This window comes from Tripterygium wilfordii, chromosome 14, assembly GCF_013401445.1.
Source record: "Tripterygium wilfordii isolate XIE 37 chromosome 14, ASM1340144v1, whole genome shotgun sequence".
In the NCBI taxonomy this organism is placed as follows: domain Eukaryota; kingdom Viridiplantae; phylum Streptophyta; class Magnoliopsida; order Celastrales; family Celastraceae; genus Tripterygium; species Tripterygium wilfordii.
In genome coordinates, this window is record NC_052245.1 from 3,306,867 (window position 1) to 3,330,375 (window position 23,509).

A 23,509-nucleotide genomic window follows, 5' to 3' on the forward strand; every position below is an offset into this window, starting at 1 on the left:
TATGCCTTTTACTCGAGCAACCATTACTCTCAGTGTCATAGTTTTCAAGACCGTGTCCCAGACTTGTTAATCCTAAAAATTTAAGACCATAGTAAAAGTACTAATATTGATTTGAAAATCTTAATAACTATGAGATTCAAAAATTGAACTCAAATTACGACTAATAACACGGATGCATAGTTACTACACCAGGCGTTGGACAGTCCTGGATCCGTACTCTCCTTCCTTCTCTTACATCTTCACTACGCAATGTGAAGATGCTAATATGATTGCCTCCTCATTCTAGCTGCATGCAACGGCGGAATCACGGTTAGAATATCCCTTCTCCCACAAAAACTAAAGATGCAGTCATTCCATGACAGTGGAATCATGGAAAAGCAATATAATTATCGTGTCATCATATATGATTGTAATTAGAAGTTGCATATCTAAGAAGAAGAAAATTAAAGAAAATGAACCTCACATCTTATGTTATGTTTTGATCCGATATCCTTCAACATCTTTTTCTTGATCTTTTTGAGCATAACCAAAGCATCGCTCATGTTTATCCGATCTTTTGGTGAATCTTCTGTGCAAGCCAAAGCCAATTCCATAATAGATGAAATACAATTCGATTTAGCAACAAAATGTATATCCTCTCTCTTCAACAAATTGGCATCAACAACTTCAGTTAGTGCATGTGCTAATGATACTCTCACCCAACTTTTCAAATTCATTTCCGCCACAAACATTTCATCAGTAGGCTTCTTTCTCGTGAAGGTCTCCATCAGTAGGATACCAAAAGCATAGACATCACATCTTGTAGAAACAATTCCCTCCGATCCATATTCTGAAAATATTGAAATTGTTAGTCATCTCAAGATTATACCACAATACTCTATAAGGAAGGAATCAAGTTACATAAATTTAGATGAAACTAAAAATAAGCCATGCTAAACTCCACCTAAATGATGAATTTGTTGAGTATTATCACCTGGAGCCATATATCCAATTGTTGCCAATGTCATTGTTTGTCTCATAGTCTCTCCTTCACCCAAGAGTTTGGAAATGCCGAAGTCACCTACATGTGCCACCATATCTTCATCCAGTAGTATGTTGCTGGGTTTTAGATCACAATGAACGATTGGTGTTGAATAGCCTTGGTGTAGATATTCCAATGCAGAGGCAACATCTTCCATTATGTTTAGCCTTTGAACTACATCCAAGAAATAGTTGTGAGAATACAACCATTTTTCCAAGCTTCCATTAGGCATGAGCTCCAATACCAAAGCTTTGAAATCCATGTTGTTTGTGCAACTGCTAATAATCTTTACAAGATTTCGATGTCGAACGTTACGCACCACTTCACACTCGGCTTCAAAGTTTCTAAAACCTCCAGCTAATTGCAAATTGAACACCTTTATCGCAATTTCCTTTTCATCCGAAAGTATTCCCTTGTATACAGAACCAAAACTTCCAATTCCAAGCAAGTTGTCATCACTAAATCCATTTGTTGCCCGTTGAAGTTCCAGATATGAAATTCTTCTCCATGTTGCACGAGGTATTAGGTTGTCTTGTGTTGGCAAATTTGGTTTCCTCTTTCCGCGTCTTACAGGAATTATAATAACAATAACCACCAATATTGCAAATGCAAAAATTGCAGGTAAAATGTATTTCAATAAAAATGACTTGGATCTTTCTATTCTGATGGCTTGGCATGGTGGAACTTGAAATCGAGGTAAGCCACAAAGTCCATTGTTGGATAAAAACGATTGAGCCGAGAAGTTTGCAAACGGTCCAGACTTTGGAATTTCTCCTTGTAACTTATTGAAAGAGACATTAAAATCGTTAAGATATGAAAGTTTTTCCAATGACTTTGGAATCACTCCAGAGAGATTATTACTTGAGAGAACCAAAATCTCCAAGCTTGTCAAGCCACCAAACGATTCTGGAATTGGACCTTCAAAACCATTTTCTGCAAGTAAGAGATACATTAGATCTTTTAGGACTCCAATGCTACTGGGGATATTACCTGACAACTGATTTTCCGACAAATCAATTGCGAGGAGGACCTTTAAACTTTCAATTTCTGAAGAGAGTGTGCCACTCAAAGAGTTTGAATATAGGTGAACCTCCAAGATATAAGTAAGGCTCCAAAAGGTTGCTGGGATTGCAGAACTGAGCCTATTGGAGCTCAAGTCGAGAAAACTCAGACTGGATAGATTGCCAATACATGCAGGTATTGATCCATTTAGCATATTGTCACGAAACGTCCATGTGTCAGACTTCTGTAATCGACAAAGCTCTGTTGGAATATGTCCTTGTAATTTATTACTATTCAAATACAACCCCTGGAGATTCTGTAATCTGTCGATTGCAATTGGAACTAACCCAGTTAGTTTATTTTGTTGAAGGTCCATAAGAAATATGTTGCTCAAGTTACCAATTTCCATGGGAATGTTTCCCGTAAGTCCACAATGTGCTAGAAGTATGCTCTCAAGTGCCGAAGAGAAATTGCCAATAAAACTTGGAAGAACACCATGCAATGGATTGTATGATAAGTCAAGAAGTCTTAAATTCAAGCAATTCGTCAAAGAAGAGAGAAATGTTAGTTCGTTAGGAGATGATTCACTAGTCAAGTCATTGAATGCAAGGCTAAGCCACTGAAGGGATCTCAAGTTACCGAGATTGGTGGAAATATTTCCAGTAAAGGAGTTATTTGACAATGCTAGTATAGTGAGTTTGGAAGCATTTGAGATAGAGCTTGGGATTGGACCGCTAAGTTGATTGTGCCATAGATAAATTTCCTCAAGATTTGGAAGAGTGTGGCCTATGCTTGATGGAAGATTTCCTGTGAGTTGGTTGTCCGACAGTGAAAAGATTTTTAGTGTTGAAATGTTGAAAATACTAGATGGAATATTGCTGGTGAGGTTGTTGGAACCCACACTTAGTTTCTCTAGATTTTGTAGGTGCCCAACCTCTAGGGGGATTGTACCTGTCACAGATCGATGTGAATTAATCCTTGCCCATTCATACACAAAATTTTAACACATGATTCTTGAAAAAGTATATATGATTTGATCTTGGAGACTCTAATTAACAAATTTATAAACCTAATAATGTTTCACAAGGTAGAGCCATCGTTCTATCAAGTTTACCATAGACAAAAAAATTTACCCTATTGACATGTATGGATAGTGCAGGGAAGTATTAAAACTGTTATAGAACTTGATAAAAAAAAGTACGAGGTTACCTCTCAAGTAATTATGATCGAGCCATAACTCCTCAAGTAGAGTACAATTTCCAATATTTTTGGATATCCCTCCTGTGAACTTATTGCCACTAAGATCAAGCCGCTTAAGTAGAGGAAGATGGTGGCATATATCCACTGGAAGACTCCCAACCAACTGATTTCCATGCAAATGGATCCCTTTTAGAGAAGAGATGTTGAAGAGCGAAAATGGAATTGGACCTCCGACTTCAACTCCAACATTCCTCATGCGAAGTATCTCCAATTCAATAAGATTACCCAATTCTTGCGGAATGTGACCTTTAATTTTTATGAACATGAATATAGTAAAAATTATTTTTTGGGAGAGTGGGGGGTTATCTTACAACAAATTAAAATAATAAGCTTTGGGATGACCAAGTCAGAAGTCATACCTTCGAAATTGTTGAAACTTAGATATAACTCCTTGAGTTTAGTCAAGTTTCCAATACTCCGTGGTATGATTCCAACAAACGTGTTATTTGCAAATGACAAAACCTCAACTTTTGGAAGACATTCACCCATATCATCTGATAAAGCACCGGAAAGCAGGTTGTTTTCCACAGATAGTGCTTTCAGGCTGGGAAGCTGGCCTTTCTCAAATGGGATGCTCCCTTCAATAAGGTTATCTCCTAAATCCATAATCTTCAGCTTTGACATGTTGAACAGGGTATGAGGGATGACACCAGAGAAGCTATTATTATAAACAAGAAGTCGCTTAAGTCGGGGCAGCTTTCCTAGCTCCTTTGGTAGAGGGCCATGGAAATTGTTGAATGAGATGCTTAGAGAGATTAGGAATGAGAGATTTCCAAGGTGTGGAGAGATGGTTCCTTGGAGTTTCATGTTTGGGAGATTTAAGGCAGTGACCCTTCCATGGCGTGCACCACAAGAGATGCCAACCCATCGACACATGGGAGTGGAGCTGGACCAGTTTTGTGATAAGATGTCAGAGGTTATATGAGCTTTGAAATCAAGAAGAGCATATTGATCAGTGGTGATGTTTGTCGCTGTACTAATCACCATGAACTGAACCAACAGCAATACTGCAACCAAATGGAAAAGAATACTCTCCATGAATAAAAATTATATATGTCAAGCAGAATATATGTAGATAAACTGAGGTGATAACTATATATATATATAAAAGAATAGCAAGGTCAAGGCAAGGTAAGCACAATAATGGCTTCAATATTCAATATTCAATATTCAATATTCAATATTCCTAACCAATGAAGACCTTAAACCGTCAATCACTCCAGACAAAGAAAATTTATAGTGGTTGGTGTTGACTGACTCGGGGTCAATAGCGGCTACTCTCTCATATACCAAGAGCTATGAATTGGCCCATGGTTTAGACAACAATAAATACCCACAATCAAGTTTACCCCACAAAGGTGTTACTATCATTTTATACATCGAAAAATAGTCGTGTTTCAATTTACACACTGTTGTTTAAAATATTTCAATTTGATTAACCAATGATAAAATTGTTTCAACTTAGTCTCTCGGACAGATTTTCTCACTTTAGGACAGTCAAACTACACATGTAGTACGTTGACTGTCCAAATATTGATTGCCATATATGCAGTTTGACTGTCCAAAAGTGAAAAAATATGTCCGAGAAAAAATTTTATCATTGGGTGACAAAATTAAAACATTTTAAACAAAGGTGTGTAAATTGAAACACTAACTATCTTTCGATGTGCAAAAGTGATATTAACCCTTCAAAAAAGCAAGTTTATGGGTTGCACTTAAATGCTACCGATTAATACTTGCACTTCCCTGCGATTATGCCTTTGCTTCCTTTCAAGTTATGGGTTGGGCCTTTCTTACTTCTTTGCCATCCGTTTTGGGATTCGATTTAATTAATTGGGCCCAAGGGTTTCATGGGTTGTAATCTCACTCCAGAAGTGATAGAGATCCCAGTAAATAGGATCTCAATCATCCCAGTAATCAATCATGTCCTTTGATTGATGTATATCAAGTTTTGCAGACCCCTACACTTACATCAATTAATGGTCAAGATTGATTACTGTGATGACTAGGATCCCTAACATTTTTTATCTCACTAATGGACACAGTATCTTATTACACTATCTACCACCTTTACACTAAATTCAAATTTCAAAACAGCATAAATACTTGTTTTCCATATACTTATTTTATGAGATTTTAAGCTGATTATTCCCAACAGTGGTGCACTATCCCAAATTGGACATAGTGCCTAATTACACTGTCCCAAATTGACACATTCAGGTTCTACATGGGTCGTCGGATTCCAGTGACATTTTCGGCCAGACAAAGGGTGGGTTAGATACTCCTCATCGAGATGAGTCCATTTATGGTGTCGGTTTCCTTCAAGGTGGTCGGATTGTTCAAATCGAACGATTTTTCTCGTGATGGCCATGGACTTCCAAGCATGATTTTGACAACTATGGTACGAAACTCAATAGGGTTTGTTGGGTTTTGTTCATCATCTCTTTGTGGTTCTTTCGGTACCAACTGCATCACGAATGGTGGTTGGACGACAAATATATCATGTGGTTAGTGGTGAGCCGGATGAGGAGAGATTGAGAGAAAAGATGGCGGTTATTTGTGTCCCAATAAAATAGAGTTGAGAGGGGATTTTTTTTCAACATGACATTCTTAGTTATCAAGCCACATAGATTATATAAGTTTATGGAAAAATCTCTATGGACCCATTTTCTATAGTTTTATGTTTCTTGGCCTATAATAATAATCATAAACACTCGGTTATTTTATTGTCAGGTACTAGTATTAAACATTTTCTAGCTTACTGAATGAAGTTACCACCCGCCCACAGCAGTAAATGGAAGATCATACATATGCCAGTAACATACTCGCCAGGCCATTCCTGTGTCCACTTATGGTGTTGAATAAAGATGAATCATTTCAATTTGGATATTTAATTTTGAAACCATGTAAATTAACATAAATCTACACAGGGTTCTTTCTGTTTTTTCTTCAGAGTTCCAGTTCTCTTCCTTTCAAGTTGGTAACTAAATCAACGTTAATGATTAAACACTAAGCCGTAAACAAAATTGTAAAAAAATCATAGCAGAACTAGCAAGTACAAGCTATGGCAGAGAATTCATAGATCAATAAGCTGCAATAACATGGTTCTTTAATCTTCACTTTCCATCCCTTTTTTTTTGTTGCACTTTGTCTTCTTTAAATGCAAAGTTAAAAGGAGAGAAAATTATCTTTAAAAGATTTCTATTGAGGTGCAAATTATGTTGGCAGCAGAACTGGTAAATTAAAAATTTTGATCCTCCAGAGTCAACAAAGACGAGCAAGGAACAAGCTTAGCTCCCAAAATCCTGCTAAGCATCTGGATCATCTTACAGCGGAGAAGACGACTTTCTAGTGGCAAGGTGAGAAGGTTGCACATTCAGTCCAAAACAAGCTCTATCTAATAGGATCAAGAATCTGCATAGGATTAATGCCAAGCGTCATTTCTTTTGGCTTTCATTTATGTAGCATCAAGCTAATTCCAATTACTACTTCAGAAAACAAGCTCCAACATAGAGATATTTCAAGCTTCTGCTGTCAGTTTTTCCATTTTCCAGTTTTCATTTCCCGGTTCTCTATAGATGTAATCAGGTTAAATGCAGATGCTTTGTACAGTACATCTACAAAAACCTCATTCCATATCGGTAAGAAATTGTTCAACAATAAAAAGAAGCAAAACAATTCCACAACATGTTTATCACGCATTTGTATTCCACAACACCGAATGATATAAGCATGAAAACATGTTGACATGTTGTAATAATTCTATTGAGGCATTTCAAGATCTGGTCTTCCGTCGAGTACTTCTATTGTTGATTCATCAGGCAATGCATCTGGATAGGTCGCCAGAATTTTAGCCTTCATGCTCCTGCAAAGGAGGGGGGGATTCAAGTCAAAATCATAAATCCCAATAGATGTGAGGTCAGCTGAATTAGAAAGTATAGACACAACACAACCGCATGCCACAGCAAACAAGGCATGAAGAGTTTCTGCGTCTCAAGAAGATGTAGGTATATATATATTACAGTACCCGCAGAAAAACACAAAATAAAGAACTGCAATACAAAATTGCTCTCATCAATTAACAACTTGGGAAACAACAATAAAGAGTCCTAACACCTAATCATAAGTTGACCACAAAACTCTATCACTCGATGTGTACGTAAGAAACTTAAAGATGAGCTTTCTATGAGTTCAAAGAGAAAATAAAGAGAGTGAGGAGAAAGACATGAGTTGGCTCAAAATGAAATTATGAACTGAGCATATAGGTGCATTGAACTTCTACAATTCTTGTACTAAAAGTCTAAAACCCTTAAATAATTCACAATCCAAATATCCTGATAAGCAAAGATATGATTAAGCAGCTTTGAGACAAAAGGTGAGAACAACTTTTCTCTTACTTTCAGGAAGGAAACAACATTCTTTTTTATCCTCCTTTTTCTATGTAAACGAAATAATTTAGATGAAAAGCTAAGGGAACCTTATAAATGGGGGAATGAAAGGCGAAAGAGAGAAAAAGAACAAGGAAAATAAAGTCAGATACTAAAAACGTAAATTTAGAGTTTGCTATTCAAGGACCAAAGCATAGTTTGACTGTACCTTAGCTTCTGAAAAATATAATCAAGGTCTGACTTCATAGACTTTAATATACGCGTATTTCTTAAAAAATCGCCAGAAACCTCAGCAAAGCAATGCTCTGAATACTCGTTGAAATGAGATAGGACAGCATTACTGTCTTGTAATCTTCCCAATCTGTAGTTTGGTTTGGAGAAAACAAAGAAGCAGAGAATAGATGTAATCACCAGCTGCCATACTGACTTGAGCAAAAAAAAGACATGGAGAAGAATATAAAACATTTGTGTGGTGAACCTTCAGAAACCCACACCACATGCACCCCAATCACATTCGGCATAAGCAGTTGCAAATAACTTACACAAGTTAGTCCAACTGGGTAAAGTAAGTCTGAGGCAAGAATAGAGCATGGGCATCAAGAATATTTTTGCCATCAATCAAGGAATCAGCAAAGGGGAAAAAAGCCCACCAAGGTGAAAATATATGGCCCTTAACACTGGCATCACGTCTGCATCAACTTATGGTAGCAAAGGGGTTAGCAAGGCAGGTTCTTTTTCAGTACAAGGTGTTTAACAGGACAGACACCATATGATCAGGGTCACGTCTACAGATTAAGAATGACACAACTTCATAAAAAAAGGTTCTGCTAAATCCTAATGATCTCATAAAATTTGACATGGAAAAATTATGTAAAGAGCTGCAAAATTCAATTGAAAATTTAACAGATGCTTGAGATTTTAATCTCCAGAGAAGTCAACGAATTTTAGATTCCCTAGCAAAAACACTGAAATATTCCACAGAATGGCCAATGCTCATCAACAAAACTGATCTGATTCTTCTATATTTGGGTGTTTGATACCATTTCGAACACAAATGAGCAGCAATGACAATAAAATATTGTGAATTCAACACAATATGACTCTTTCTTTCTTTTTCCACTACAGTGCCAGATTTATCTCACCCAACCATAGCATCAGTGACGCAGAATCTGAAACTGCAACAAGGGATTAAGAACACGTCTGCAGAGATTCCAGTAAAAGTGTAAAACCATAATCCCTTGTATCTATCCGTATTTGCTTAGCTCACTTGCTGCTACATACGCAGTAGCAAGCATGTGATTGAACGGTATAGATTGTACCATGAGTAAACCTTTCTTAATTATCCAGACGAGCTGATTAGTTCCATGCCAACCGAAATCTAGAGATATCCCTCATTTAACATCAGCTCTGATCCTAAGGTAGATAAGAGCAGTGAAATGCAGACTTGTCATTTCCCCGAGATTCAAAATATGTGAGAAGCCAAAATACTGAAATGGGGAAACTTAGTTTTAAAAAAAAAGGCACATCTAAGTGTCACACAGCCAAATTTCATCTCAAACACAACAACTGGAAATTTAAGGTTCTGTAGAAAAGGTAAACAACTCCATTGTGCAGTGGGAGGAGTCGGATATAGGCAGAATGTAGGCAGCGCTGTGATCTCTATCTTGCACCCCCTATAACTTTAGCATTGGCCCACATTCTTATACTGTGTACCAACTTAAATTGTAAATCCCTATTGAATTACTTCGACTAAGAGTAATTTTCAACTTAGAGCATTTATTATACACGAAATCTTATTGAATTACTCCAACATGGACACACGTAATCCAAAAACACAGCATGATTTGTTCCAAGACGAGATTTTAAGCTTCAATTCGAGATCATATAACCACATAGAGCAATTGAACAATCCAAAATTTCAAACACAAACGGAAAATTAAGCACTAGCAAAAAGGGCAAGGGAGGATTACATGAGGTTCTGCGATTGCTTGAGGGAGTCCAAATCGTTGTCGTTAATTAGTGTTTTGAACTCGCCAGACACTTCTCGCGACGCCGCATTGATCAACTCTGTCTCCTTCTGCTCCATCTTCGATCACAGAGAAGATAAAGCATGGCTTTTCACGCCATAATTCAGTTCAAATACTCCTCCATTAATCATTAGTTCATTACTGGTTCAGAATGGGCCTACTTCCCTGGGCCCAAAAATGGGCTGTGTTTGTTGGATATTTCAAGGAAGGCCTGCAAATAGAAACACGGTGGACCAGGCCCATAATAGAAGCCCATAAACCCAACTGAGACAAAGTCGCAAACTTCTTTCTTCGTCAATCGTCAGTAGTACGATGGGCCTCCTACTTACTTACATGGCCGAACAAATGCATTAAATAATACAAAAACACATCATCACTCTTCCATGCACAAAAACAGACTTCATTAGTAGCGTGTTAGCAAGTACAACAGGCATTTGCATTCACAAAACAAGCAAACTCCAAGCCCCAGTCAAACCCTAATTAATCAGACCCTAATTTTGTCAGCTATTAAATAGTAGTAGTAGTACTAATAAGTGTCTCAGACCATGATAGTCTACTAAATCTCCCATCTGAGACCCTAAAAAGATTGCTTCGCTTCTTTCTGCTTATAGTGCAGCAGACACACTAACAAAAAACAAAACACTTTAATTAAGTAATCCTGTGGTCTTTACTGTTTCTTGGTTTCTGACAAGTCACACACAGATCCTTGAACACTTTAGTTAATCGATTGCTTTAATTAATAGGTTCTGCACAAATTGTAAGCAACAGCAGCTACAGAAGTAAACACAAAGCCATGAAAAGGATCTAAAAAGACAATAAAAAAGAAAGTCCTCTGCACCATCGACAAAACTGGAAAGCTATAGTGAGGAAGGTTAGGTCCCCTCCACGCGGGTAACAGTTATTTTTAATTTTTACCCAAAAAGATCAACGACGTGCCACATGTTACATATATATATATATATATATACTGATTTTTACCCAAAAAGAATTACAAGAGCATGCACGGCACGAGGCTCGAAATTGTGGCATAGATTGCCTCGATTTTCAACCCCTGCTGACGCAGACATATATTTCACATGTATGTATGTATGTATGCATGCATGTTGTATTACATACCGACATACACATAGAAATATGTACATGCATACAAGTACGGTTGGCTTTTTGGTGTTATTTGGTTAGTTGTTTGTCTTACTCTGTCTTGTACGTAATGATAGTATTTTAAGGGGCATATATGCTTAAAAAGTCACATTTGATGGGGTATGAATGAATTGGTGGATATAACAATAAGATTTTGTTGGTTTATTCTTGTTGTGGCATGGGGAGAGGAAATGACATTGGTTTGTCCATATGTTTGCTCTTCATGTAGATTCCACCACTAAACACCCTGACATTTTTACATAAAAATCAATATTGGGTCACATCTCTATTACATAAAAAGTAAACTCAATAAATTTACATCATTATAACAATATATCTTGTTAGCCCAATCACATCAATAAAATACTTTTTCTAATATATTTTGTTGTCTCCAAAAAAAAAATCACTATTGTGATTTGCTCTAAACCAACTGGAATAGTGAGGCCCTTGAGATACGTGTATATGTTCTCTACCTTCCGTGACATGTACTGCACCCATGGCCATAGATTATGGATATTGTCTCCAAGGGTAATTTCGTACTTTCCTTCTCTCTCAAGGAATTGGTCTGTATCTGTTAGAAATGGTAAAAAAAACCGATCCGAACACTATCCATAGGATACCCGATCCATTTTAAAACCCAAAAACAGATCCTATAGGATTTGAAAATGGTTTTGGTTTTGATTTTCGAACCCATTATGATTTAGGGTTGGGTTTGGTTTTTGACGTCGGGTTTAGCGTACCCTAACTGTTTAATTAAAAAAGTGAGTTATAGTAATAACATTATAAATAATCTATATAAAGGTATATTATTTGGATGCTAAATTTTAATATGATGAGGCATATTAAATAAAATAATATAATAGAATTATAGATTTACATGTAAACTATAACAACATGATAAGTCAAATTATTTTTTAAGAAATTGAATTATACATTTATAGAAAAATAAAAAAGTTAAAAGTTAAATGGTAAACAAGTACCCAATGGTAAAAGGTTATGGAATGGTTCCGATTTTGAAATTTTAAATAGCTTTTTAAACGGTTTTGCTATTAGGTATCTTAAATGGAAACGGTTTAAGTATTCACTAATTGAAAGGATATCCGACCCGTTGTCATCCCTAGTATATGCGTCTGTCTGCATAGTGCATGGTAAGAGCATCCACAGTAGTAAACTAAATATCCAGCACTTTAAAATCATTTTCTTTCTTCTCCTCTTTCCTATGTGGCACAATTTAATTGGGTGAGTGGATCCCACAATGAATACTATTCATCAACACTCATACATTCCAACACTCTACATTCATTTTCTCTATTTTCTCTTTCTTTCCATCACCTCTCTCTTCCTTTTAATATTCTCTCTCTTCCTTTTCATCACATCTCTCTTCCTTTTCATCAACTATATATATACTCAAACTCTCAAGTATCATTTTTCCACAACTAAATTTTCAAGTGTCATTTTTCATCTATTGTGTGTATGTAGCGCTATACTTATTAAAAAAATAACATTTCAAGTACTTGAAATACACTCCATTATACCCATTGTGAACATCTAGCACTTAACTTATCAAGAAAGTATCATCTCAAGTACTCCAAAATATCCCATTTTGGATGCTCTAAATGCATTTAAAACGACGACGTGCAGCTACAAGGGGGACCAATTAAACACGAGAGATAGTAGGAAAAAGGCACGGCTTTTGATGCATGTTTCTATATTTTGGGGAAGGGAATGGATGAATGATGGTGACATGGGCATGCCATCACTCTCCATTGACTGAATATATTGCTAACGTGGAATGACGTGGTTCATTTGGGCCCACTCTGTATCTCTGACAACTGAAATAACCGATTTCCCCTCCATCTCTTTGGTCCTAGTTGGAACTGTGTGGCTGATTGGGCTTTCCTTCAACTCTTTTGCTGACTTTTGGACAAAAAGACTCAACAAAAATGAATCAAAATACATAAATGAAGCGTTTTATCAAATTATATTTAAGAGCAAAATTTATATATATATATATATATATATATATATATATTCTTTTTAAAAATGAGATCATTCCATAATTAAAGATAAAATAATAATAAATGATATCACACACTTACAACACTCATGTAGCCTCACCACACACACTCACACTCACACAAATACACGGAACAAACTATCCGTAGAGGTGAAATCCTACACACCGGACAAATATACACGAATGATAACCAGCGGAACTAGCACCCGTGTGGGTCAACTCATGGTTAATCATAATCCAGTACTGCACCTCTGGAGATGAACTGTGCATGTCTGTGTCTGCAACCGTCCGATTTGACCCTTGAATGGGGGGTTTTTTGACGGTCCCCTACACTAACTACAAAATACAGATCGGATCATGATGTGATTTGTGATAATGGCTTTGCGCCGTTGATACATTAATGAATATGTAAGTCATCTGTATGACTGCATCTAATCTATAATCTATGTCAAAGCTGTCAAGTAGGGTACTGCTTAAAATATAGATAGATATGCCTACACCATATAATTTCTTATCATCAAAAAACTATGCATGGCTTAAACTGCTAGTGATACGCGGCCTACAACCGCTGATCAGAATTATAAACGAATCCAACACTTCTCATCCCAACCAATTATTCAAACCCAACAGCCATGCTGTAAAGTATAACCGACAAATCAATTCCATCATCGATTCGTTACGGTCATTATTTGAGCCCTAAATGCAATGCAGCTTCTAGGTATAACAGCAACTAAATGCATGTCCTTCCTGCGTTGCGTTGCAGAGTGTGCATATGTGAAATTACCAGCCCATCAGCAATGGCGTAAACCATCTTTTTTTTACATAAATTTAACCAATCGATTGATAATTATTTTCAGTCGGTTATACTGTTATTATTTATAAGCCCCAAATGCAATGCAGGTTCTAACAGCTAACTAATGCATGTCCACCGAGCGTTGCACACTATGAATATGCGTTGGAGTTTCAAGTTTCAACATGTCTTCCAAGACCACAGAAACCAGAGTGTAGCCATACACATAATACATTATATCCTCCCACGATAACATCAACGAAATGCCATGGCATTTTTAAGGGTCTAAGGTAAAGCAAATATAACTTAAATAGATAGGAAAGTCGGTTTCAAATTATCTTTGTTCATCATCAGCAAAGGACCAGTTGATGAACATGAAGGCAAGGCAATGGTTTGAATCCTCGTCGTTCAGAACTTTCCAAGCAACCGCCTGCTCATACGACACCGGCCTCCCCATGCTCGACACACAGATCCCTGCTGGCAGATACGCAAAACCCTGCAAATTTAGGCATTCTTGTCAACGTTTTGTCAAGGAATATATAGTCTCATGTGAATTGGTGTTACAAAGAGAGATCTTGAATTGTTCAGTCACTTATTGCAAATATTACCTGCTGCATGATTTTAGAGAACTCGGAACAGAGGATCTTCCGACCAGCTTCATCGAGAATCTTGTCGAGCATAATATCTTGAAGTGCAACCATAGTAGTCTCTAACATATCAAGACCAGCCTGGTTCGCGAAGGTAAAAACGGGAGATGCCTGCATTTATTGTTCAAAATAACAGTTTACTTTTTCCATGAACCATAATGTTGAGAATTTCACTTAAAATGCATAATCAGAAGAATTAGATTAGTAGATTTACATTTGTCTTTAGGGAGCAGCACATGATCGCATCCGAATGATTCCAGAGTTGCTTCAACAATGCATCATCAGCTTCGCAGTCGACACGAAACAGTTCTCCCCCAGTGTGAATCCTGAAACATAACACGTTACTAATTAAATTATGCCAATCAGAATCATTAACTGGAAGATGCCAAAATCCTAGCTAGTATATGCTATAAATTATACAAATGCTTTTCATTTGAAAAAAAACGAATAAATCTGTTCTCGGTTCTTTTATGCATATGTACCAAAAGCATAAGGTGAGAAAGACACGAAAAGCCAACCTGTAACTTCCGCAAACCCACTGTGCCAATGTAACAGCCTCAGGAGGACCAGGAAGAGACTTGGTCCCAATATTTGAGTCCAGCCGGGAAGGAGCAATAGCTATTGCAACCCTCTGGACAGACCCCACCACACTTCGTACGTAGTGACGAGCCATAGCAGCAACATTGTCTCTCAAGTGGCTCTCAAAAGTAAATTGGAATGCAATAGTGAGGACCGACCTAAGGTTGTAATTGCTCAGATCAGCTTCGCCCGCTGGACGGACACCCCCAGGTCCAACTTCAAGCGTAGATGCCAAATCCAATGTCCGAGATGCAGCAGGCCCGTCCTATGTTTCAAATAAAACAATAACATATTCAAGGAATAGTTAATATTAGAAAATGAGTACAAACTGTTTATAATCATGTCCAAAAATTTTGGTATCAAAAGTGAAATATGTTCAGTTCATTTCTTCATTTCTTGGGTGGTGTTAAACCGCAAGTTTTTCCATTGCATCCACATCTAGGATACAACAATTAAGTTTATTGTACGGACAAACCAATTAAGCCCTACCAATTAAGAAATATTGATAAATAAAAATTAAGAATCGGTCCATCCACAATTAAGTGCACTACAAGTAACAGCCGTCACGAGATTTCTCATGACATTCCAATGAATGGAAAATTTTAGATAATAATTAGCTCAGTAAGAGAGAAGATGTCACCCAACTGTTTTCGGGTCCAGCGGAATGACACGGAAGCCAGATGGCAGCAAAGGAGCATCATCAGCAAAAGATTCATCAATGGGAGCGAAAACAAGCTGAGCACTGGCACCAACAGCATTCTCATCAACTCCACTGCACAGCTGCCAAAGTAGGATTAAAGGAAAATAAATGTCATTTACAAAAATCTCCATAACCAATTGAAGGATTCGTGCATGTATGAACGCAGTGAGGTAAGCAAATACTAATAAGATTAACACACCTGCAATAAGTACATATCACGTGCCAATGCTACATCTTCAGGGGAGAAAGCATGACCCTCTAGCCGAACTACCTCCAGGAACTTCATGAGGGAGAAATTTATGCAGAAGTTAGCATAGGGAATTAACTTTATATGATCATAGCAGTTAAAAAAAAAATAAGACCCAACAAATTAAGGTGAAAAGTAGTTACCTCCTCGTGCTCCACGGTATGGGCAAGAGGTAAAATGACCTGGCTACTGGGGAAGCCACCCAGCCTTGCACATGGAACTGCATAAGGACTAGACTTAAGACATGCTGCAGCAAAGGCATCAACCCCATAGTCAGCCCACTCTGAACGATGTTCCCTTAGAAAACGAACAAGCAAAGCAGGAGGAACATCCTGTACACCGTAGAACGATCTTTATCAGGGTAACATAGCATGTAACAAAAAATTAAAACTGACATTTACAACAAGCTAGTCAAAGACAATCAACACTAGCCATTTTGGCTTCTAGGTAAGTACCTGCAGCAGCATTGATGCCTTGGCACAGAGCACACCCCCTCCAAATGAGAACATTGATGCATTATACTGAGACCCAAGAAATTTGTTTGGTGTTGAATTTATCATAATGGTCACGTCTTCCACACCATCACTACCCATAAGTGACCAACCATCATCCAGGAAGCCATTGATAGCATCATTGAAGCCCCTATGAAAAATGAGGTGATTTAACAGCTAGTTTGCCAAAGAAAGAAGAATGGATAGACGAACTTACAAATCACTAGAGCAGCATAAGCTTTTAATAAGATGGAAAATTTACAAATATTTTTGCAGTGGGAGTTGTGTTGGCTTGACATTAAAAAATTATGTACTGAACGATTATGCTAAGTTGAAAGCCCTACCTGCAGAGCCTCTGACTAAATGTCCTCAAAACAGCAGGCTGTCGACCCCCACCATACTGAATTTCTCCACTGGTCTCCTGAGCAATTTGTCGAATGTGCCTCAAGGCCTGCACAACAAAGTCCAACTTGAACCTGCAGAACAGTTATGACTAAATAAGAGGATATATCTCACTTGAGAAATGGTTCTTACAGCCATTGTCATTTTCTGGGCAATCATCTTTGATGACTCATAGAGGGGCCTGAGAACCTCGGGAACACTCCAAACCTGACACAAGCAGATATTAAGAAATAATACCAAAAAAATGCATATGTCTAAATTTACAAAACATAGAATATTAATTAACCATCCTTACATTTAAATCAACATGATCAACAATGTGAATGATGGAGCCTCCACCCTCACAAGGTCGGACCAGATAGCCACTAGGAAGCATTTCAGCTCTAACAAACCCCGAGGTGGGAGGCCCAGTTGGCCCACCAGTAGAATTAGTTAATGACCTCTCGCATATCTGCATAAAATTCATTCTCTCTAGAAATCACAATTCCTCAAGCAAATAAGAGCAGCACGCAATCCAGGAAAAAAACAAAATGACAGGCCTAATTTTAAACGATAAATTCAAGATGAGCAGTGGCTTGAATAGATTACGAATATCCAAATGAGAGACCATTGAATAGCTAGAATGAATAAATAAAATAAAAACCGACATAGCTTACCACAAGACTCCCATCTTCTAAACTAGTAGTATATCTCAGTGTCCAAAAGTCACGTGCAGCAGCCAATGTTGTCGGTGCATAAGTCTGGATAGAAGACTCAATTAGAAATTGGAAAAAGCAATGTGCCAAAGAAAGGGGAGAAAAGGTCCAAAAGAATTTTCCTCTTGCTAGGCAAGTGCATATATGTTCAGAGTATCTGATAACAGTTAATCTTTGGTTTTCAAAAATTACAGACCTGCATGTACATGAGCTCAATTGTCCCACCATTTCCCGTAGGAATTGAACTCAACACATCCACGCATCGGCAATCACGGAACCAAGATGGACGATCTTTGAGGATTTCAGCAACCTAATGAAATTCTCAATATCTTTTATAGCTGAAACAAACAATAAATTGAGCTAAAAAGTAAGAAACAAAATGAGGAAGCAAGTACCTTTGTGGGCTCTAGACTCACAAGGCCGCAGGCTCGTGCTGCTACACCGCTACAGTTGCGGGAAACAGCAACGATTCCCATAGAATCCGGACCAGGCTACCATCATTATCAATAGGAGAGATGCGATTCAGATTTAATTACAAAAATCAAAGCCATGCAATGACAAAATATTCAAAGACAACACATGAATATTTTCATATTAGTAGACACGAGCATAAATAATTCCTTAAAAAGTCATACCTTCATCCCAATCATCTGGACCCAGTCGACAGCGGTTCCAGTAGCCTTGGAAAGGAACTCTGCCAGGGTCTCCTCAGCGATCGCGAGAAGACTACAAAGCAATCCAATGTTCATGAGCTAGTAAGATTACATTAAAGAATCCAAGCATCCCAATTGAGCTGGGTGAGCTGACTGATTTACTTACCCAGCTGGGTTGTTAGCATCCTTTTGAGGACACCGAGGTGTTGGGTTTTGCTGTTGTTGACCACTCATGACCACAGACTCACAGCTATTGTCTGTGGTCGTTGCAGAAGCCTGTTCACAAATCAGAATTAAACTAGAATATATTACCATAAATATATGAATACATGTTTGGAAAAGTCTGAAGGAAGCCCATGAAATAATGTAAAATTCCAGACTGAGGAGTTCATCAGTAATATATCCTTGAGAATAACATAATAGGTACTGGGTTTCAACCTTAAAACAAAATAAGTCTAACGAAGCTCAAGGATCAACCCATATTAATATATTATAGAATAATATGCTTCAAAGGAAAAAAAAAACACTAGATGGAGCATAAATACAGTAACTATGGGGAAGAATGTGAGATAGTCTGTTCTTGAAACTTAAGAATTGATCTCAGAATGCATAAAACCCAAAAAAAAAAAATGCTCGGCAAGATGGAGGGAGTTACAGTGTGCAGCTGTTGTTGCATGTATCCATTCTCATAAACCAGATGTGACACCTGCTTCTGCAATCGATCATTCTCCTCCATCAACAGCTTGTTCATTGCAGTCAGCTTTCTGTTAACAGTCTGAAGACGGGAAGCTTCCTTCCTCTGCTTTTCACGGCATCTGAGAGAAATAGTCAAGGTGTGAAATACAAGCTTAAAACACTTTATCGGGGCAATACCTCACTACCCTCAAACAAAACAACAAAGAAAGACATCCCGGCACTAGGTAAAAACCCAAGTAAACACAAGAAAGGGAAATCTTAAGAACTAGAGTCCTCCGAAGTTGAGATCTCACAAAATCAAGGACATTATCATTTTTGTGAAAATATCAGATCTTGACAAGATTATGCCATGTACAAGAGCGCTTACCAACGCAGTCTTGTGATTAAGAAGCCCTTAACAGCAAATCTCAGTGATAATTTAGGGCAGAATTTGAGTATGTTTTTATTACTTTTAGAGGGACCACCACACCAGGCGGATACTCATCATGGCAACAAGAGAGAATGCAACAACTTAAGGGAAAATATTTCTTCAGGTGATTAGGAAAAAATGAACTCGTTATGGATGGCCATAAAGCAACAATCCCATCCTAAAATCCTGTCAAACACAATGCTCTAAGCCTCCAAATAACATAAAAGATTTTTTTTTTTTAAAAAAAAACACCAAGCATTGGGCAATCTGCCGCATCATTCTCTCCCTTGTAAAAACCAAATCTCTTAAAAAACCCCGAACTACTCAAATGTATCATAAGAATTGCTAGACAGCGTAACATACAACATACATCATACATGGCACTAAAGAGACGTTTTCACCTTCAAGGACATCAATACCCATTTGGCCAGAACGTCAATCTAAGTCGAAATACAGCAAGACGTTGCCTGCTATGAGTTCTGATTTAAATATGCAGCCTACTAATATACATGACCTATTATACAGGGATGCAACCTAGAAGTCAAAATATCTCCACATATTATGTGAGCTAACTTTGGTGTAGAACATGCATGTCCCCGACCTCCCACACTACAGAGATTTGTGCGCAGAAGTTGTTTATCTTTTTTATCTACTATATAAATGCGCATATGATTAATCTCTTGTTTCTCAGAAGGTACAGAAACAAACTGCATCAACAGAGAATAATTAGCAAAAAAGCAAACAAACAAATAAACAACAAGAAGTCTCAAATGCTCTTCACGATTGAGTCGCAATAATTGCTTTACAGAAAAAAAGAAGAAGAAGATGTATGTTTAGCTTCCAAAATTTTCCTTAAAAAACATAAATATCAAAAAGACAAAACCCCCCAAAACGAAACAAGTAAATAAACTGCAGAACAAAACAAAAGAGGCAGCCATTAAAAGCTAATTGACTAGCTGTTCTGTCTTTCCGTTGCATTTCTACAATACCAAAATGGAATAGACCTTCTCAGACAGATAAAGGTGCCATAAACAGTTTGTCAAGGAACTGACAAGAAACCCCTAATCAAATGAATTGCAAGAGATAATAATTAAACAATCAATAATGATATGAGGAAATAATTTTCTTAGTAGTTCAGGTGATCTTCGAAAGAAATGACTCCCAAAGTGAAAAAGCCATAACAAAATCAGGTAAACACAGACAAAATGGCAAAGGAATCAACCATACAGTGTTTTGACAAGCTCCATTCTTCCCTTACATACACAAAATTAAGAACTGAAACAATTTTGTCCCATCACTCGTTTTTCTTGTATAGATCAGGCAGTAAATACAAGAATGAAGTTAAGACATTGATTCTGACGCAGGAAAAGCAAACCAAATAGAAATTACAGTTGGAGAAGAGAAGCAAAAGCTCCCAATCTGAGCATTAAAGAAAAACAAACCCAAACTTGTAATCTATTTTAAATTTACTTGCACAAGCAGACAAACTCGCAAAATTATTAAAATGTATTTACCTGCGGTTTTGAAACCAGACTTTGATCTGCTTGGGCTCAATGTTAGAGAGGATAGGGCATTCCCTGATGAGCTGCTGCCTTCTCAAAGAACTAGGCTTTGGACATTCTGCGTACACCCTCTCCAAAGCCTCTACTTGCTCGGGTGTATATCTCACATACTTGCTTGAATCCATCTGTTGCTTATTCAATGCCTCTTTGTTGTGCATAACAAGCGCCATAGACATGACAAAGATTAAACAAAAACAATGAAAGTGCCAAGATAGTGTTTTTGGGTCACAAAATGCACCAAAGCAACAAAAGAAGGACAGAACAACCCAAAAAAACGACTACAGAAATCAAAGGGACCAGAATAACTATTTGGGATTAGAAGGGTTGTCGATTAGGTGTAGGCTCTTGATCTTCTTCCTTATTAGAAATGGTTTAGAATTTTGATGGAGTTGGTCTCTGGCAGGCTCTCTCCACCAAGAGAGCCTACTCTCTCTTTCATTAGATTGATAGTGAGTTTCGCTTCTCTTTTTCTCGAGGACCCAATTTAGAAAGAACTAGAGATTGGGTTCTATTGTGGTCTTTTATCTTACTCTCGAGATTTCAAGACAAATAGAGAGAGAAACAGAAAAAAAAAAACAAAAAACAAAAACAAAAACAAAAGAAAACCACCAACAGAAAGAGATGAATTTGGAGAGAGTTTTTTACTTCATGTTGGGTATGGAGGAAAGCACAACACAACAGTAAAAAAGGACAGGTGGGTATTGCTGCTTAGAGGCCCATAATCATAATTTGAAAAAAAAAATTTAAAAAAAATAATAAAAGAAGAATGAATGAGAAGCAGCAGCAGATGCAGAATAGTGCAGAGGGGGGAGAGCTTTGAATGCGTGGAAACTGACAAAAGCAGAGACGTTTCTCAAAATTTTGGACGCATGGGAAGAGGATTTACTTTCTATGTAGCCATGTAGGGTCTGTGAATTATGAAAAGCAGCACTGTAGTAGTGTGCAGCAGCTGCATCACTTTCTCTCTCTACAGCATTTTTTGTATTGGATGATGTATGTATGGGTACTTTATGTATTATGTATCTATCTATGTATGTGAATATGCAGGAGTCCGTGAGCAGCCATGGATGCGCATGAAGGGCGTGAAGAGAGAGGGAAGTTGCCTTGTTATTTTGTTATTTGGGGATGGGCCTAGGCTCATGTGTATAGGCCCATTATGTATTTCTCTTTGACCTTTTTAAATCTTTTTTATGTAATTAAATTTTGAAGTTGACAAATATTCTTAAGTTTGCCTGGTTGCTTTGTCCTTTCATATGAATTTTGATTTTTGCCAACTCATTTTGAGCTAAATTGTTACATAGTCACCATTAGTTTGCAAAACCTTGAGGTTTTATGTCTAATTTTCTTTTTTAATGATAAGTGTTCTCATCGATCTCATGATCATTTCACTCCCAAACAAAAAATATAGTACATTCTACATTGTTGAAGAGTTATATACATTAAAATTTATTACTAATACCTAGTTTTATGATAATCTAAGTGATAAAGAATACGGAATGGTATTAGTATCGACGTTAGGTATGAATTCTCCCAATTGAAAACTTTTCGACGGTTAATTACATTAGGAATTAGGAAAAGTTTATGCGAAATCAAAAACGTGATTACGATCCGATAAAATATAATCTAATCTAAATCCTCCAAAACCAAGTTATATGTACAAAAATTCAAACCCTAAAGATTTGCCGGTCATTAGAAATACCATATCCATCTAACGTACACTTTTGTGGGTTGTATGATAAGGTGGAGACATGTACCAACCATCCACCTTTTATTGTGACAATGGAGAATGTGTCTGTCCATCCCTTCGGTCACAAGAATCCAACACAACTTTGGAAGAGAGAGACCTTTGGGGGAGAGAGAGAGAGGGAGGGAGGGAGGGAGGGAGGGAGGGGGAGAGGGAGAGGGAAAGTGCATTGTTTGTTTTGCATATAGGGCTTTGGATGCTTTGAAAGATATGAAAATTTGGACACTTTGTGAACAAATGTCAACCTTGTGAACCCAAAAAGTCAATTACTTTCCTCCCTCTCTCTATCTCTCTCTGTGCATATGTTTTGGAATTAATGGCTTATGATGGGGAGGAGTCAATGGGTACTACCACAACTACACAAACTCACTTGGTGTTTTGATGTTTTCTTGTCTCCTTGAATATACACTATAGTTATCATGCCTTCTCTTTTCTTTTTCTTTTTCTTATCTTTTTATCTTTCTAACTCTTTCTTTTAGGAGGCATGTATGTTTAATTTTTTTTTCTCCTCTTCACATTGCGTGATTTTGCAAAAATTAACAAAGGTGGGAGTCATTTTCTAGAGGCCACAAAGGGCTTAATTTGGGGGTGACCCCATCTTTTTTCATGCACCAAAAGGGTGTGTCTGCACTATAATGCACTACAACATCTCGAGAGAGAATATGTGTGTGTGTATATATATATATATATATATAGCTATATCATTGTGTGCCTTTAATTTGCTTTGCTTCAATCTTACATTTCTCACTTGTGGGTAGAGTGTGTGTGAGGTGGATCCATGAAAATGCATGATAATTAAGAGGTGTAAAGGCAGACATGGATGGAGGGGAAAGGTTCCAATTTTGATAGGCTGAAAATTCTTTTTGATTATCTAATATTTGTACTAATATATAATGCGTGTTATGATTAATTAGGAGTGGCATTAAAGTATATATGAATAAGATTTGCCGAAACACTAAGAACAGAAGAATAGATTATCATCAATAAAGCAAGAGAAGATCTTTCATGACAAGATAGATAGATGTATGTGTATTCAAGC

The 23,509-nt window shown here is 37.3% G+C and overlaps 3 protein-coding genes across 3 annotated transcripts; all 3 read right to left on the minus strand.

Moving 5' to 3' along the window:
- Positions 1-443: 443 nt before the first annotated feature.
- LOC120014106 (probable LRR receptor-like serine/threonine-protein kinase At3g47570) lies at positions 444-4,321 on the minus strand. Its single transcript, XM_038866027.1, has 4 exons — positions 3,643-4,321; positions 3,233-3,529; positions 974-2,974; positions 444-829 (listed from the first exon to the last, which is right to left on the minus strand). Exons 1-4 carry the CDS (start codon positions 4,319-4,321, stop codon positions 444-446), a joined length of 3,363 nt encoding a protein of 1,120 aa, XP_038721955.1.
- A 2,539-nt stretch (positions 4,322-6,860) lies between these two features.
- Positions 6,861-9,797, minus strand: LOC120015465 (kxDL motif-containing protein 1-like). Its single transcript, XM_038867910.1, has 3 exons — positions 9,642-9,797; positions 7,880-8,032; positions 6,861-7,148 (listed from the first exon to the last, which is right to left on the minus strand). The coding sequence occupies exons 1-3, from the start codon at positions 9,755-9,757 to the stop codon at positions 7,046-7,048; spliced, it is 372 nt and encodes a 123-aa protein (XP_038723838.1). The 5' UTR covers positions 9,758-9,797; the 3' UTR covers positions 6,861-7,045.
- Positions 9,798-13,806: 4,009 nt separating this feature from the next.
- On the minus strand, positions 13,807-20,902 carry LOC120015251 (homeobox-leucine zipper protein ATHB-14-like). Its single transcript, XM_038867582.1, has 18 exons — positions 20,679-20,902; positions 18,715-18,874; positions 18,226-18,335; positions 18,042-18,132; positions 17,802-17,897; positions 17,603-17,716; positions 17,368-17,451; positions 17,007-17,162; positions 16,844-16,918; positions 16,654-16,760; positions 16,274-16,460; positions 15,962-16,150; positions 15,771-15,851; positions 15,517-15,651; positions 14,811-15,136; positions 14,507-14,618; positions 14,254-14,403; positions 13,807-14,141 (listed from the first exon to the last, which is right to left on the minus strand). The coding sequence occupies exons 1-18, from the start codon at positions 20,900-20,902 to the stop codon at positions 13,980-13,982; spliced, it is 2,559 nt and encodes an 852-aa protein (XP_038723510.1). The 3' UTR covers positions 13,807-13,979.
- Between the last annotated feature and the right edge of the window lie 2,607 nt (positions 20,903-23,509).

Excerpts from the sequence above, each read along its gene's own strand:
- LOC120014106 (XM_038866027.1), bottom strand. The coding sequence starts at position 4,321 with ATGGAGAGTATTCTTTTCCATTTGGTTGCAGTATTGCTGTTGGTTCAG. Across the intron at positions 2,975-3,232 it reads CGATCATAATTACTTGAGAG|GTACAATCCCCCTAGAGGTT; the intron begins GTAACCTCGTAC and ends GATCTGTGACAG. Across the intron at positions 830-973 it reads AATTGGATATATGGCTCCAG|AATATGGATCGGAGGGAATT; the intron begins GTGATAATACTC and ends CAATATTTTCAG.
- LOC120015465 (XM_038867910.1), bottom strand. The coding sequence starts at position 9,757 with ATGGAGCAGAAGGAGACAGAGTTGATCAATGCGGCGTCGCGAGAAGTG. Across the intron at positions 8,033-9,641 it reads AAGCAATCGCAGAACCTCAT|ATTGGGAAGATTACAAGACA; the intron begins GTAATCCTCCCT and ends ACCAAACTACAG. Across the intron at positions 7,149-7,879 it reads TATATTTTTCAGAAGCTAAG|GAGCATGAAGGCTAAAATTC; the intron begins GTACAGTCAAAC and ends CCTCCTTTGCAG.
- LOC120015251 (XM_038867582.1), bottom strand. The coding sequence starts at position 20,902 with ATGTCTATGGCGCTTGTTATGCACAACAAAGAGGCATTGAATAAGCAA. Across the intron at positions 17,452-17,602 it reads TTGAGCTCATGTACATGCAG|ACTTATGCACCGACAACATT; the intron begins GTCTGTAATTTT and ends TCTTCTATCCAG. Across the intron at positions 15,852-15,961 it reads ATACCGTGGAGCACGAGGAG|TTCCTGGAGGTAGTTCGGCT; the intron begins GTAACTACTTTT and ends TCCCTCATGAAG.